This window comes from Microtus oregoni, unplaced genomic scaffold, assembly GCF_018167655.1.
Source record: "Microtus oregoni isolate MIOR12 unplaced genomic scaffold, Mior012 000040F_ref0000088, whole genome shotgun sequence".
In the NCBI taxonomy this organism is placed as follows: Eukaryota; Metazoa; Chordata; class Mammalia; order Rodentia; family Cricetidae; genus Microtus; species Microtus oregoni.
In genome coordinates this window covers 18,860,494-18,876,003 of record NW_024543207.1, presented here as the reverse complement: position 1 = coordinate 18,876,003, position 15,510 = coordinate 18,860,494, and the positions used below count along the sequence as shown (strand labels likewise).

General features: G+C 50.8%; 1 protein-coding gene across 1 annotated transcript in view; it reads left to right on the top strand.

The window, feature by feature from the left end:
• The first annotated feature begins 9,575 nt into the window (after nt 1-9,575).
• Ube2ql1 (ubiquitin conjugating enzyme E2 Q family like 1) overlaps nt 9,576-15,510 on the top strand; it is a 41,754-nt gene continuing 35,819 nt past the window's right edge. Inside the window, exon 1 of the mRNA XM_041632234.1 lies at nt 9,576-10,892. Coding sequence (XP_041488168.1) covers nt 10,098-10,892 — 795 coding nt within the window. The 5' untranslated portion in view covers nt 9,576-10,097. The remainder of the gene's footprint in view (nt 10,893-15,510) is intronic.

The window sequence follows — 15,510 nt, the reverse complement described above, 5'->3', positions numbered from 1 at the left end:
GCCATTTCCTCCTCGGAAAGGAACTTGTGAGTCATCTCCTCACTCAGCTGCCAGAGAGAAGTTACACTCCATCACGACAAAATCTTCTCAGATCCCTTCTTCCCTGCTCAAGAGCTAAACACAGCCCACGAGGAACAGCCGGGAGAGCCACTAGATACTAGGTCCTCCAGGAGGCTACAGAGCCAAATGTGCTAGGGCCTGACCGCTGGACATTTGGAGGTCACAGATGAACAGTGGGATGTGGCGCTTCTAACAGATGCCGCGTGAAGCACAAAAGGCGCCCATCAACCATGCAGTGCTGCATGGCAACTCCAGGGTCATGACCTAGATATGGGCTTGTGTTCTGAAAGAGTGTCAGCGGAATTCTCAGGATTACAGCCCCGTCTACCTACTTCTTCTACATTCTCATTCTCTCTTTGGTCCTTGAACATCCCAGTATTTTAGGACTGGATTAAACTCCTCTGTTGGAATACACATTGTACCCTGTGCTCTTGATTAGAGTCGAATCAATTCAGGGCTAGGCATAAGGAATGTACCAAACACAGAGAGCTAACTAGTTTGACTTTGAACCCAACCCTGGTCACTGTGTAGGTGACATTTGGAGAGGGCAATAGTTAGGGAAAAGCAGCTGCCTCAAAAATCCCATGTTTAGCGCTGACTGTGGTGGCCCCAGGTGAAGGCTGAACCAAAGGGACGTTCTGGGAGCGAGTAGCTGCTGCCCTCAGCTGCGGCAGAAGAAGGGGTGTCGATATGGGAAAGTGTAGAATGCATGAGTTGAGAAACAGGCAGAGGATTTGTGACTGTTTATATTGGGAGGAAGAGAGGAGAGAGAGAGGAAGGAGAGAACGAGCAGAGGGACAACCTGGAATGTCTCTAAGAAGTAAGCATAACTGAAGAGTTACAGCACAAACCTTGTTGAAAATCAGCATCCACAGATTTGAGTCTTGAGAATTTATAAAGAGCCTTGAGGCTGCAGTCTTGCAAGCCCATCTTCAAAGGGGTGGAGTGTGACCTGGGGATAAGGAAGACACCTGGGATGGCTTGGCTTTGAGAACCTACATCCTCATACTGTTCACCTCCATTGATCCACAAGTCATCCCTTCTGACCTGGCGGGAAGAGTCTGCTGTCTGAAGACCCGAGGCTGTGTAGCTATTTCCTCCAGACAGACACATCCTCTCCTGTGGGGAAGGAGGTGGCTCATAAAGCTCACAGGATTCACCAAGCTGATCCTGGAGTTACAGTAGTAGGCACCTGCTGGGGAGAAAAGGCGAGTTTTGGGGGGTCTGCCTGTGAGTTACACGGAGGTTCCAGTGATGCAGCCTTCATGAACGACCACCCCAGCTGGAATGGGGCTTTTGGTGATGTTCTCGCTCAGTTCGCCCCTGTTCCTGTAAGTAACAATTAAACTCATTGGCTCATCAAGCCAGATTTAGAATTGTTTCTTTGGCCTCCAGTACCCTCTCTATCTGTTGTGAATAGGTATAGAATACCCAGTAAAGGAAACACATCACCCAGTGCTGACTGTACCCTCACAAAGGGTTTACCAGCTCTCTATTGTCAAGCCAGAATCCAGCAAACCACCGGGGCACCAATACTGTGTGTGCCTCAAGAAGAGGTAGCTTACCTCCTCAAGGAATCACACTGCAGTGTCAATCAATCCTGGCAGGAACCTGTGTCCCGACCAAAGGCAGAGGGGGAATCGCTCTAGTGTAGGTGAGAGGAAAACCCAACACAGGGAAGGCTGTGTATGGTTGGACCTGCAGCTTCTCTCTCTGGAACGGAGCTGTGAACATGAGAGAACACACCCACTAGTGAGCCAATACCAAAATGCTCCACACTGAAAACATACAGCCAAGTGACATTATACAGACCGAGCAGGTTGTATCTGTATATTTAAGAATACATATGCATGTGCATACATGTATGTAACAACAAATAAGGAAAAGAAGCCATGAATTTGAGAGAGAGCAAGAAGTATATGGAAAGGTTTGGAGGTAGGAAAGGGGAGGGGTAAAGGAAGTGATTGTAATCTCAAAAAATAAAAAGAGATTAAAGTCCACTTAGAACAGTCACGGGGAAAGACTATTATTGCCACCCTATGTCCACTGGCCCCTGGTTATTTCTAGTGAGAAATCATTTGGACTCACGCCGTCCTTCCCCAGGTCGCTCTGTAGCTAGATGGAAGTGGAGTCCACCACAGGTGCCGTAGAAATGGCCAGGTTCTTTAGTTACAGTGTTTTCTGGGAAAGCCAGTGGCTGCGGTCTCAGGGGAAAGGGTTAACTACCCTCTCTTATTCCGTGGGAGAGAAACAAACTTTCTTGCTTGCCTGTTATTAAAGCAGCAGAGCATGCACTATTGAATATGAGAAGATTATTGCAAAGGGTGAGTTCTGCTAGGGAGCTATGTGTTACCTAAAGTCCATAGGACTTATGCTAACCACGTTTTCTTCTAGATTCTGTTAAGTCAATTCAGTCCAAGTCCAGCCCTAGAATACACTCTCCTGGAAGACAGCTGTTGCCACTTCCGCTAACTGGTCCAAACTTGTGAGGTGATAAATACCTTCCTGAGTTTGGCTTGGGTGGAAAATAGCAAACACATGACCACAGAGGTGAGGGTTTGGAGACGTTAGAGGCAGGTGACTGCCCATGAACTAAGGAATGAGGGATCGCTAGCACAAGGCATATGTGAGAGAGCCTGTACACCAACACTACACCAAGCAGGAAACACCTGGTGCACACAGTAGGTGTGAAATAAATCCTGGGTCATAAGCCATGGGGCAGGCAGAGGGTCATTTCAGCCATTATAACCAGAAAAGAATACACAAAATTCACCTTAAGAATTTATAATAGACCTAGGTGTGAGCACACCTTTAATCCCAACACTCAAGAGGCAGAAGCAGGCAAGCCTCTGAGTTTCAGGCCAGCCAGGAGCCATACATAAGGCACTATCTCCCTGTCCCCCCACCCCAAAGAATTGTATAATAGTTCAGATATATTTATCTGGAAACTATGAAGCCTAGAACGCCACCCAGGCTGATGTGGAGAGGATGGCAGAACCATCACCCCTAAACTTCAAAGCCCTGTGAGGACTCTGGATGCTGCTGCCTCCGGAAGCAAGTGGTCCCCCACCAACACCCTCATCACTCCTTTTGGTCTCCCCGAGTTTCACTGTAGGAATTAGATTGACCAAAACCAGATCACGTGTCTGCCTGTCTGGAAGGCGAGCTGAGAAAGTGAGTGTCTGGCCTCTGAAAGGAGTGGCTGTAGGTACACAAGCTCTGTGTGATTTACCCTCTGTTTCATAGTGAATGGTCCCAAACACAATGGCTTACCCCGACGGCATTTCTTTTTTAACCTCTCACAGTTTCTGTGGCTGAGGAACTCACTACAAGTCCAGGACCTCCTCTGAAATGCCCAAGGCTGAGGACTGGAATTGTGAATCTGCCTGCCAGAACTGCCTTGGGCTGTCTTTCAAGACCTCAGGGCTTGGGCTTGAGATTCCCCACATAGAAACTGGGTTGCAGAGACGAGAGTGCCAGCAGAAAACAAGTCAGCTCGTTGTCCTGTGACGACGATGACCTCAGCAGTCACCTGGCTTCATTGCAGACCTGTCCTCCACTGGTTAGATCAGTCAATCCCAGTCCGGAGTTGATTGAAGGGAGCCCAGAACCCACTTCTCCCATCGAGAGCAGTGAAAGAAGGAATGAGATGGGGTGATCTGTGGGTGTGTCCTTGGAAGATGCATCAGGGGAACTCTCCAAGGTTAGGAAGAATTGCTGATGATGTCCCCGTGGCACAAACATCGTCCTGCCTAGATGAGGCTGCAGTAGTTACCCTCTCAAGCCCCTTCCTTCTCCTCTTCCTTCCTTTTGCCCTTTACCTTGATACTCAGAAGCCTGCAGAACATGATGCCACAAGACAGATTCCGAGAAGCTGTTAGGTCTGGGAGTCAACTTTCCCTCCCTTGGCCTGTATGTATTCCAGGCAGGACACAGTCTTCTCTGATCTCAGACATCCTTGTTGGGAAATGAAGGACTGGGCTTTTAACTCAACAACATCAACAAAAGTGTGTATGTATCTGCCTCGTCTTGAGCACATGCAGAGCGACTGCATCACGTGCCCTAGAGTCCCCAGGGTCTTTGATGAAGCTGGGAAATGACAAAGATGCCCCTCATGGGAAAGTAGCTCCAGAACAGCAGGGTTTTCCTCCAACAGCCCCACAGTGACAATATGCAGGGGGCCTAATGGAGTTGTGGGTGCAAAAATCACCCTGAACTAAATAAAGCTGGGGACTTAAATCCTGGCTCCTCTGGGACAGCTTGACATCTTTGCATTTTAGTTCACCTGACTATAAAACCAGGGTGGACTCAGTGCCTACCCAGAATCATTCTTGTGGGAATTAAACAGGATCTGTACACAGTGCTTGGGATGCTTAAGACACAGTGTAATGGCAACTAAATGCAGACTTTGCTGATGAAGTCATGAAGGAGGATTGGTCCTGTGACCTTGTAATAACACAGATCCATACAAAGAAGCATTTATGTCAGTGTTCACAGTGACCTTAATACATGTCCATGAGAACAAACACGATGTGCAAATTTAGGGCAGGTATTTCTTGACATGATTATTGTTAATGTCTTACTGACCTTGAGACTGGAGTTTGCATAACCAAAAGCACAGGAAGGCAGTCCTTTTTATTCTTTATTTATCTGTTCACTCACTGAGATAGGGTTAGCTTGTAGCTCAGGCTGATCAGGAACTCACAATTCACCTGCCTCGGCTTCTCAAATCCTAGGATTACAGACACGCACCACCACACCTAGTTCTTGGAGGCCATCCTTGTAGGCAAAGAATAAATGCACAAACCCTGCTCTCTGTCTCTTCTAAACGCTTCCGCCAGAGAGATGACATCTGGGACCACTGATTAAAGGCTCACGAGACAAGCCCTGGGCAGGTGCAGCTCAATTCTCAGCCGCTCGGCCTGCAGGGAACCATCTCAGTTCCCTCCCACGTATGTTTTCACCCTCAGTTCTTCTGTGCTCTGGCTGTAGACTCCCTTGCCACCCTTTCTCTAGCTACCACTGGAGAGGAACAGTTCCCCTTTGATGTTATTATGTTCAACTAGATGCATTCCGCTCAGCTCTTCTAAAGTCATAAGCTTAATCATTAACAGGATGGGTTTTAAGCTTCTATTTGTTTTCATTGTGGGTATGGAACGTCCTTTCTGAACGGCTGGAAATCAAGTAAACAGGGGCAACTGTAGCAAAGTGAGTCTCGTCGCACATTTGGATGGAGTTTGATCTCTTCATTCGTCCTATAATGTAGAGCTTTCTGGAATCTACCAGAGTAGGAGGAATGAAGGCGTAAGTCACAAACAATGCCACACCAGTTTGGAATTATGATTAATAGGGTGGTATTTATTTAAAGGGGAAAAAAACTTACAGATCTCCGTCCCAGACAACAGCCCTCTATGCAACCAGGAAGGGAGTCTAGTTGCCAGTGGAGCAGGAAGTGAAGAGAGAGAGGAGAGGGAAGTGGCCGCTTTTTAAAGGGAGAGAGACCACGCCCCCATGGGCTGGTATCTCAGCGGCTAAAGGCTGGAGGAGTGGGAGGACCTCCTGCAACAGAGGAAGGCAATGATGAGCCCCCCAGGCTCCCCTTTGCCTCCTTTGACCAGCCTTCTGCAGCGCACAGCCATTGGCTGGAGGAAACAAAGAAGCAACTTAGCAACTTCGGCTCAAGCGCCCTTTCTGGCCCTTTCTTTCCAGTATGTCATAGTGTGTCATTGTAGCTACTGTGCAACACTACAGACCCAGCTCTTCACTCTACTTGCTGCTTTCAGGTTCTGTGTGAGCAGTAAACACTTCCATCCCCTATAGAATCCCTGTGACTATCATGACCCTGCTATATGGAAAGTCCTCAAATGCAATGTGTGTGTGGCTCTCTTAAACATCCCCACTTACAAATTTTGGTTATTTTTTATATTTTAACTAACATTTTAAATAACATTTGGCCTTAGAGATTTTGTTTAAGATTTTGTTTTCTTTTACAGTGTGTGCATGTGTGCATGCCTGTGGAGGCCAGAAGAGGGAGTCAGAATCTCTGTATCTGGAGTCACAGGCGGTTGTGAGCCCCCGAATCAAACTCAGGTCCTCTGGAAGAGCAGCATGTGCTGCTCTTAATGACTGAGCCATCTCTCCAGCCCTGGCTTTAGACTTTTATACAGTTGGTGGTCCTGGATTCTGCAAGTGAGGCAGATGACCCATGAGTTAAGTCTGTGAGTGTGCCGGTCCTGATTGGGCCTCTTGTCCCAGCATCAGCATTAGTCCTGATCATTTCTCTCTCTGAGTGTCCACAACCAGACACCCTGTGTAAATGCTGTACCACTCGGCCTCCTGCTGCTAGACAGAAACTCCTGAGCCATTTACAAAGAAAAGAAGCTGTTTGGCGCACCACTGAGCAAGCTGAAAATCCAAACAGCAAGGCACAGCTCTTTCATTCAGCCAGACTTTCTCATCTTCTCTGCTGGTGCTAAGGCATAGCAGATCAGTCTCAGGCCAGCTGGTCAGCAGCAAGCCTGGGCACTGTGGATCCTTATTATTTATCATTGGTAATTTAAAAAAAAAGCTGATTGGATAATAGCTGGACAAGAAGAGTTTGAGCGGGAGGGAGAGCTAGAGGAGGAGGATTCTGGGAAGAAGGGCAGAGTCAGAGAGTTGCTAGCAGGCACACAGAGAGCAAGATGGGCACACTGTACTGAGAAAAGGTGCCAAGCCATGTGGCAAAGCATAATAGAAATATGGGCTAATTTATGTGTAATTTAAGTAAGCTAGTAATAAGCCTGAGCTATTGGCCAAGCATTTATAATTTATATTAAGCCTCCGAGTCAATTATTTGGGACACAACTGCCAGATAATTGAGAGCAGGCAAATGGGAGAGAAACATCCAATTATACCTGAAGGTCTCAGGGCCTGGGGATCTGGGAGACTCGGGTAGAGGGCCACCATGATATGGGTCTCAGCTAGACCATCCCTCTTAGCATATGGCAGTGTGGAGCCAGCAGCTAGAAGTATTTAGAATTCAGTTTCTTTGCCAATAAAATGTGTCTTAAAAAAAAAACTTGGGAGGTCTTCCACAGCAGTTAAATCATACAAAATCATGAGGCATAGACCTGTGATAATTAATATTGATTATCAGCTTGGTGTGATTTAAAATCACCATGGAAACATACTTCTGGGCATGTCAATAAGGGCATTTCCAGAAAACGTTTACCTGAGCAAGGAAGAGCTACCCTGAATGTGGGTGGCATCATGCCATTAACCAAGTACATACAGGGGACAGCAGAAAGCAAGCTGAATTCGATCAGCATCCATTTCTGCTTCCCTGTGGATGCACTGTGACCACCTGCATCTGGCTCCACCCCCATGCCTTCCCCACCATGACTGACTGTGCCCTCAAACTACTAAAACAAACTTCTCCGTCTTTCTCAGTCAGGGTTACTGTTACTGTGATGAAGCACCATGACCAAAATCAAGTTAGGGAAGAAATGGTTGATTTCACTCACAGCTCCATGTAACAGTTCATCATCAAAGAGCAGCGAGAGCAGGGTCTCCCACGGGGCAGGAGTTGATGCAGAGGCCATGAAGGGCTGCTTCTTATCAGCTTGCTCATCATGGCTTGCTCAGCCTGCTTTCTTAGAGAATCCAGGACCACCAGCCCAGGGATGGTGCCACCCACCCATCAATCCCTAAAAAAACACTCGAGGTCTTGCCTGCAGCCATATCTTACAAAGATGTTTTTCTTAATCGACACTCCCTCCTTTTGGGTGACTCTAGCTTGTATCGAGTTGACATAAACTAGCCAGCACACCTTTCCTGAGCTGCCTTACCAGACATTTTGTCAGAACAAGGAGAAAAGCAGTTGGTACTGATGCCTGCCCAGGCTCTTTCTGTGTCAGTTTTTCCAATCTGATGCAGTCTGAATGCTTGAAGGAACTCTCAGGAAGTTGCAGGCAGATACTTCTACCCTCTTGCCCTTCCTTAGTGATGAGGATGAAGACGACGATGATGATGATAGCAGTGGTGGTGCTGCTGCTGCAAATGATAAAAATCAAAGAATGGTATAGAATAAAGTCATAAACAAAACGAACAGGAGACCAGGGCAAACAGACCTTGGGTCCGCTTCGCTTTGATTTCACCAATAGTCGGAGCTGTTCTTAGTACAAAACACAATGTGGGTGCTGCTCAATCAAGACTCCCAGGGGCTCCCGGGAACCTCCCTCTCCTAGTGCAATGCCAGGCAGGCATGCACCTTCTGCTGCTCTGTACCAGTTAGGCTGGCTCCCCCATTGCACAGCTATCCCCAAATCTGACTCCCTTCTGGTCTGTGTCTTCACAGTGACCTCACCAGTTATTTTCAACGTTGAAAACTCAAAATTTGGTAAAAGATGTCAGAAGTCGATAGGCGAGGTGCTGGCATCCAGAAGGAACAAGAACTGAGCGGACCCAGCTCCTTAGCATCCACAAACCGGCAGCGGTAGTAGAACCTGACGCCGGTTAGGACAGCACAGGGATATACTCTGCACTTGAGAGATTGGTTTCGCCTTCGCAATTGGGCCACACTCGCAGCACACCGGAACCTTCACAGTTCAGACTAATCTGAAATATCTTTTAGTTGAAATTATCACCGGATTTCGAGTGTGAGTTTCCAAGGCTAAAGGAAGAAAAGAGGAAGGAAGGGCTGGGAATCTGCAGGTGGAAGACTGATCCCTCCTTAATTCAAGCATTGGAAAGGTTCCTCACGGAGAACTGTCTTGGGGACGAGGGTGGTGCTGCTCAGAAGATCCTTTCCCGCCCTCGGCGCCGGTCAGCACCAGAGAAGGCATTTGATGCTTCTCCGTAGCATTTTGAAAAGCTTCCACTGCGCATAGCCTGGCCGGGGAGAGCGGAGAGTCTGTTGCCAGCAGGCAGGAGGGGAGCGGCCCAGTGAGGGCTGGGTGGGCTGACTAAAAGGTTTGCTCCAAGTCGTGACTTGGAGGCTGTGCTTTTAGGTTTGGGGCTGGCCTGGCCTCTCATCCCGCTCTCAGGTTGGACTCTGATCAGTCCTTAAGAAAGTGTCCCTCCTGCCATCCTCCGCTCCCACCCGCCCCAGAACTGTTGCGTAGAAACATTGGGCTCGTCCGTCTGATTGGAAGCATTAATAAAGAGGTAGATTTCCGCCGTTCCCCTCTACGTTGTCCTAAGGAGGTTAAATGGGCTATGAGACCGGAACCCCAGACATAGCATCCAGAATTGGGGACAGAGAACGAACGCAGTGATTCTGAGACCCTATTAGCGTGCTCAGGCCAAGCCATCTCCGGCTCCCCAGCTCAGGCAGCTCGCGCGCAGCCCAGAGCCAACGGTGCGGACGCGCACCGCTGTCTCCCCCCAGCGGCCGCGCTTGTGTCGCCACAGGAACCCGGCGGCGGGGGTGGCACGGCGCAGTCAAGCCCGCGGCTCCGCCCCGCGCCTCCCCCCTCCCGGACGGCAGAGCCGCCCCCTCCGCGCCGCGCTCGGCTCAGACGGAGCAGCCGCCTCTGCAATGTCAGCAGCCGCAGCGGCGGCGGCGACGAGAGCGGCAGTGGCCCGGGCCCCGCGGTAGCCGCCAGCGCCGCACGGCCCGGCACGCGCACAGCGCGACTCCGCGGCCACCTCGCGGCCTCCGGGGCGCCGCGGGCGGCTCTGCGTTCCTCGGTACTGCTCTTGGACACCGGGCCAGCCGGTCTGCGGCCACGCACAAAGGACCACGGACACCGGGCGTCCGGGAACTGCGCCCTGGGACCTGCCAGGGAAAGCGGCGGTTCCGCGTCTCCACGCCTTCCCTCCTTGGGCGGCCGGAGCCCTCGCCGGAGCGGGCCCGTCATATGACAGCGGAGACACAGCGGCCAGCGAGCGCCGGTGTAACCAGCTCCGCTGCGCCACGGCCGACAGCTCCTGGGGTGGCCCTCGCCGCGCCCCGCTGAGCGGTCTCCTGCCGCCGCCCCAAACCCCGCGCGACCCACCTATCCAGCTCCGGTGTCAGGAGACCCGGGGAGCCCCCCGCCAGAACCGAGCCTAAGATGGCCACGCTGCTCCGTAAAATCGGGCTCATTCGCCTGCACAACCGGGACACGGAGGACCCCAAGCACCACCATAACCACCGCGGCGGAGGCGGCGGCCAGCAGAGCGCTTCGCTGCGCGGCAAAGGCGGCGGCAAGAGCGGCGGCCACAAGCAGCAACAGCAGCAGCAGCAGCAGCAGCAACACCCCGGGGGCGCGGGCGACGCCAGCCCCGGGCCGGGCAAGGGCAAGAGCAAGCGCGCGGCGGAGCTGGCCGCGCGCGACAAGCAGCCGCAGCCAGCCGCGGGGGCGGCGGGGGCGGCGGGCGCCGGGGGGCCCCGGGAGCGGGCGGCGGGCGCCAGGGCGGGGCCGGGCCCCGCGGTGGCCGGGGCGGCGGTGGGCGGCAGCCTGGTGCCCGCGGCGCGCCAGCAGCACTGCACACAGGTGCGCAGCCGGCGGCTCATGAAGGAGCTACAGGACATCGCGCGCCTCAGCGACCGCTTCATCTCGGTGGAGCTGGTGAACGAGAGCCTCTTCGACTGGAACGTGAAGCTGCACCAGGTGGACAAGGACTCGGTGCTGTGGCAGGACATGAAGGAGACCAACACCGAGTTCATCCTGCTGAACCTCACCTTCCCGGATAACTTCCCCTTCTCGCCGCCCTTCATGCGGGTGCTTAGCCCGCGACTGGAGAACGGCTACGTGCTGGACGGCGGCGCCATCTGCATGGAGCTGCTCACGCCGCGCGGCTGGTCCAGCGCCTACACCGTGGAGGCCGTCATGCGCCAATTCGCTGCCAGCCTGGTCAAGGGCCAGGTAAGGTTGCGGGGCCAGGGGTCAGGTGTAGGGGTGGGTGGGGGTTCGAGGCTAGGCCAGAGATGGGAAGCAATGTCTGACCCCTCCAGGGACAAGTAAGAACTGGTCCATCTCATTCTGACCAAGTCTACATGGGGACACTTGGTTCCACCGCCTCTGCTTCTTTTCCCTAAGGGATTTATTTCTTCCTGTCCATTTCTACAGCCCTGATCCCCGGCGCTGGTCTCTCTGGCTTGTTGGTTCTCTTTCTTGCTTTCCATTTTCTGCTTACCGTCTTGCTGCAGGAGCCTCTCTCCTTTTCTCTACTTCTTCCCCTGGCTACACTTCACTCCCTCTTTCCCTTTCCCTTCTGATGGTCCTTCTTCCCTCCCCTCTTCCATTTCCACAAACCCTTTTCTGTTTTTTGCCCTCCTGAGTTTCCCATACTCTCCTGCCCTTCTCCACTTTTCCTCCTCTCCACTAAGTCTCTGGTCAGCGTGATTACCACAAAGGTGCGAACTTTTCCTGAAGCCTAGGATCTAAGCGTCCAGCCCAGCACATCATACACAGGCACATGCGCGCGCACGCAGGCAGACACACGCACACACACATATAGAGGTGTACACACATAAAAGCACACGTATACATCCACTCTCACACATGTACGTGAGCATACACACACACACATATACATGCCCTCGCCCACACTGCACGAGCATACACACACACACACACACACGTTTCTTCTTCAAACCTCTCAGGTGGACTCTATTCAGACCAGGCCAGCTGCCTGCTGATAAGCCCTCTCCCCTACTCCCTCCCTCCCTCCCAGCAGCCCACCCTTGTAAAGGTGAAAGTTCTCTGGGAAGCCTCTCTTAAGAAGTGTGGTCTTGTGTTAGATCAGGCCAGACTCCATCCAAGAAAAGCTGCCCTGCCCAGCCCCCATCTCAGCCTGGTGCTTGTCCCTTGGAGGAACACCTCTGGAGTATATGCTGGGCCCCAGTCTCTTTCAGACCTTGTCTCTTCTCTTTACTTGTGCTCCCCTCTACCCCCCTCCGTGGGTGTCAAAGCTAAAGATTCAACCAAGCACAGAAAGGAATGCTAGGCAGATCTGAGCCTCTCACATATTGCATCATGGGGCCACTTTACAGAGAAACAACCCCTAAACTTACAGAGATGAATGGCTTTTCCAAGATAAGCCTCCCACCCAACTGCAGGGAAGGACCTGCTGGGTCTGTTTTCTTATGTTCTGTGTTCTTGGCCACACTCAAATCCACAGTGGGCATTTTCTAACATCATATTGTCAAATCACATTTCTATCTGGCTTGGATATCTTCAGCATGTACAGAGAATTCTCATTTCCTTTAAAAGACCCCCGGCGAAGTCCACATGGTCCTTGTCCAGCCAGCTTATCATAGTCGGTCATTTCTTCCTCGGTGCCTGTCGCTGCCGTTTCGCTGAGGGTACACACACTAATCAAACACGCTAATCAAATGGGGCTTATTCTACCCACTTCCCTCAAGGCGGAACACCTGGGGTTTAGAAAAGAATGAGAAAAGAAAAAGAAAGGCATCCCAAGGCCAGTGAAAAGGTCACTGCATCCTGAGCCATCCTGCCAGTCCACCTTTTCCAGGGGTCACAGTCCTGGTAGGAATAGGCTGGGCATGAGGACCCCAGAGCAGGCGCTATAGCAGAGCAGGCCAATGCTTTGACAGCCTGCTTCCTTCCCCTCACCATGAGACACTGGCCAGAATACAGTGTGTATGAGATTGAGCGCCTGCCCCTGGGAGATGAGGGCTAGCTCTGTTTCCCACTGAGGCTTTGAATGCGATGGGAGGATAGTCCCCAGAAATGCCATGGTCATTTGTTTATCAATCACTTCTCCTCGGGGAAGATGATGTGGAAGGTCAGAGAAGAGGAATGAAATTTGCTTCATAGACTCAAGTCTGTGGCATTATGGACTTGGGGGGTATATAAGCTCCAGTCTGCATTCTGAGGTTCAGGGAAATAATAATTTTGAATGAGGAAGTGCGATTTGTAAACAGAAATGTCTTGATAAATAGTTTTTACTTAATGCTGCAAACAATAGCAGCTCCCTCGGTGTCTGTCCACTTCCAGGGCTCTATGTGTATGTTCTATTTCTTTATAGATAAACCGAACAGCATTGCAGATGAGAGGGTTTCTCACCGACAACAAAGTTAGCCGCATTTTCTTCCTTAGTTTGATAAGCAATCAGACCCTGTTCCGTCCACCTAGCAGGTTGCCTCGTATTATCTGATGAGACGTGGTATTTTTGAAGTGGTGGCCAAGACTTGCTGCTTTTTAAAATAGCCATTTACTCTCCCTGTATTTCCTATCCCCTGGTTTCAACACACAGTCCTCCAAAAGGGGGTGACAACGTGGTACACATGAAATATTCAAAGGCAATGAAAGAACTGAAGAGATGAATAGCCATTAAAGTTTTAAGGGCCTGGGTATGACGGGACAGCAGCATCTCTGGTAACCTGAGGACTGTGACGTCTTGGTCCCTTTGCAGAGCCGTGGCCAAGGGCTGCTCGCCGCATATGTGGTAGACGCCAACTATTTCCATAGTTACAGGTAACCTACCTGCTTTGGACCCATCCAAAGACCTGATTATCTGTTCCCAGGAAGCAGGACCGCTGTTGGCCCATAATCACCTAAACAGACTGTCAGCCCTAGTGGCGCTGTTCTTCTCTTTGCATTTCAAATTTTTAGGGCTTGTGTCCTTAAGCTGCAGTTAGAAAAGGCTTGTTTGTCCCTTTCCTAGAGGAAAGTGTTCAGTGCTCACTTAACTTACTGAATTGAGGAAACACCCTTCCAGTGTCTGCAGAAGCATCTCAAGACAGCTTTAAGAGTTTAATGTGTAACATTCAAAAGTATCTGGTTAATAATGTTGTCTACAAAGTCAAAACTCAGGTTTGTTCTGTGTGTGAAGAATTCAGGAACTTCATGAGGCTTTTCCTGTACTGAATGTGCGTCTTGTGTTTCCAACATGCCCTTCACGTTGCACTGTGCATGACTCTGAATTAAATGAACACATTTGTTTCTTATATGCTATACTCTGTGTATAAACAGACGTAAGCCTCTTACCTGTTTATAGCTAAATCAAGGAATTCTCAACAGGGACTTTTTTAAAAAAAGAATACTGGACCTCCAGGCAATCCTCCTGCATCAACCTCCCGAATGCTGGGGTTACAGGTGTGACCCTTCACACTCAGCAGGAGAGATTCTTGGCTAATTCTTAGTCCTCTGCAGTTGATGAACAATTTCTGGGCCTCTGAAATAATCCATGCAAACGTCAAAAGCTTTTAGAACAGCGTCTATCTCCTCTGTCGTGCACAGAGCCATAGGAACACAGTTCGCAGCTCCATGGTTGGCAGTGTTAGCTTTGGATCGCTTTCAGAGTTTTGCTTGAAACTGAAGGAAGCTGCAGTGCCAGCACAGGGCTTGCACTAGCAGGCATCACCAACAGTTTGCACTAGCAGGCATCACCAATATCTCGCACTAGCAGGCATCACCAACAGTTTGCACAAACAGGCATCACCAACAGCTTGCACTAGCAGGCATCACCAACAGCTTGCACCAGCAGGCATCACCAACAGCTTGCACTAGCAGGCATCACCAACAGCTCACACTAGCAGGCATCACCAACAGCTTGCACTAGCAGGCATCACCTGTTTTTGTTCTGAGATCACTGGGAGCAGAGCCTACAAGCCTAGGCCCACTGGTTCCCCGAGTGAAGAGGAAAGCCTGGTCACAGCATGCCTCCAAGCTCACCAGCATCTCCAGGTGGAGCACATTCTGTGGTCGCACGTGTGGCAGGCAGCCCACCCATGGCTGCAGATAAAAGGCACTTGATTACGCCCTAACTCAGGGCTCTCTTCCGACACTTGCACACCTCCTGAGTGTCCCCGTTTTAATTAATTAGCTATGATTGTCCTCAGAGAACCAGATGGCCCTGAATGACAGTTCCTCTCCCTTCTCCTGTTCCCCTCAGAACTGAGAGTCTGCCTTACAAACAGGAGTGACAGCAACAGCTAACACTTCCTGTTTTCAGTGCCACAGTCTGACCAAGCTGAGCACAACAGCAGCCACCAAACCTTTCCGGGGTACAGGTGTGGAAACCACAGCTCTTCAGAGTCAGGATGACTTAAGTCTCCATTTCAGCGTCTCGTAGCATCTCACCAGAGGTCAGACCCCTGAGTCAAAGGTGTAAGAAAATGCTGCTTGCAGGTGGCCATTTATTCATTGTCGTCCACGAAGAAGCAGCAGTAGCCAGCTACTTGCAAAAGGTCCACAAACCCTCAGGACCCAACCATCCTCCAGTCTAGTGTTCGGATAACAACTGATCAGCAGCTGAAAGAGTGCCATGTTTCTAAGGCTGTATTGATAAGGGAACCCGGCAGAATCGTTGCTTGTCCGAGTGTGATGCCTGAGGGAGGGCTGGGCATCCCAGCTGGCCCATCTGCAGCCCTGGAAGGGGTATAGCCCAGGAGCCACATGAGAGCTTGCGGTCTGCAGCCAGGCCTGTGCAACCTTCTTAGAAATTATATTTTATTAACTTTTTGAGAATATTATGCATGCACCCAGTGTAACTCCTTCCAGATCCCTGCCCCAT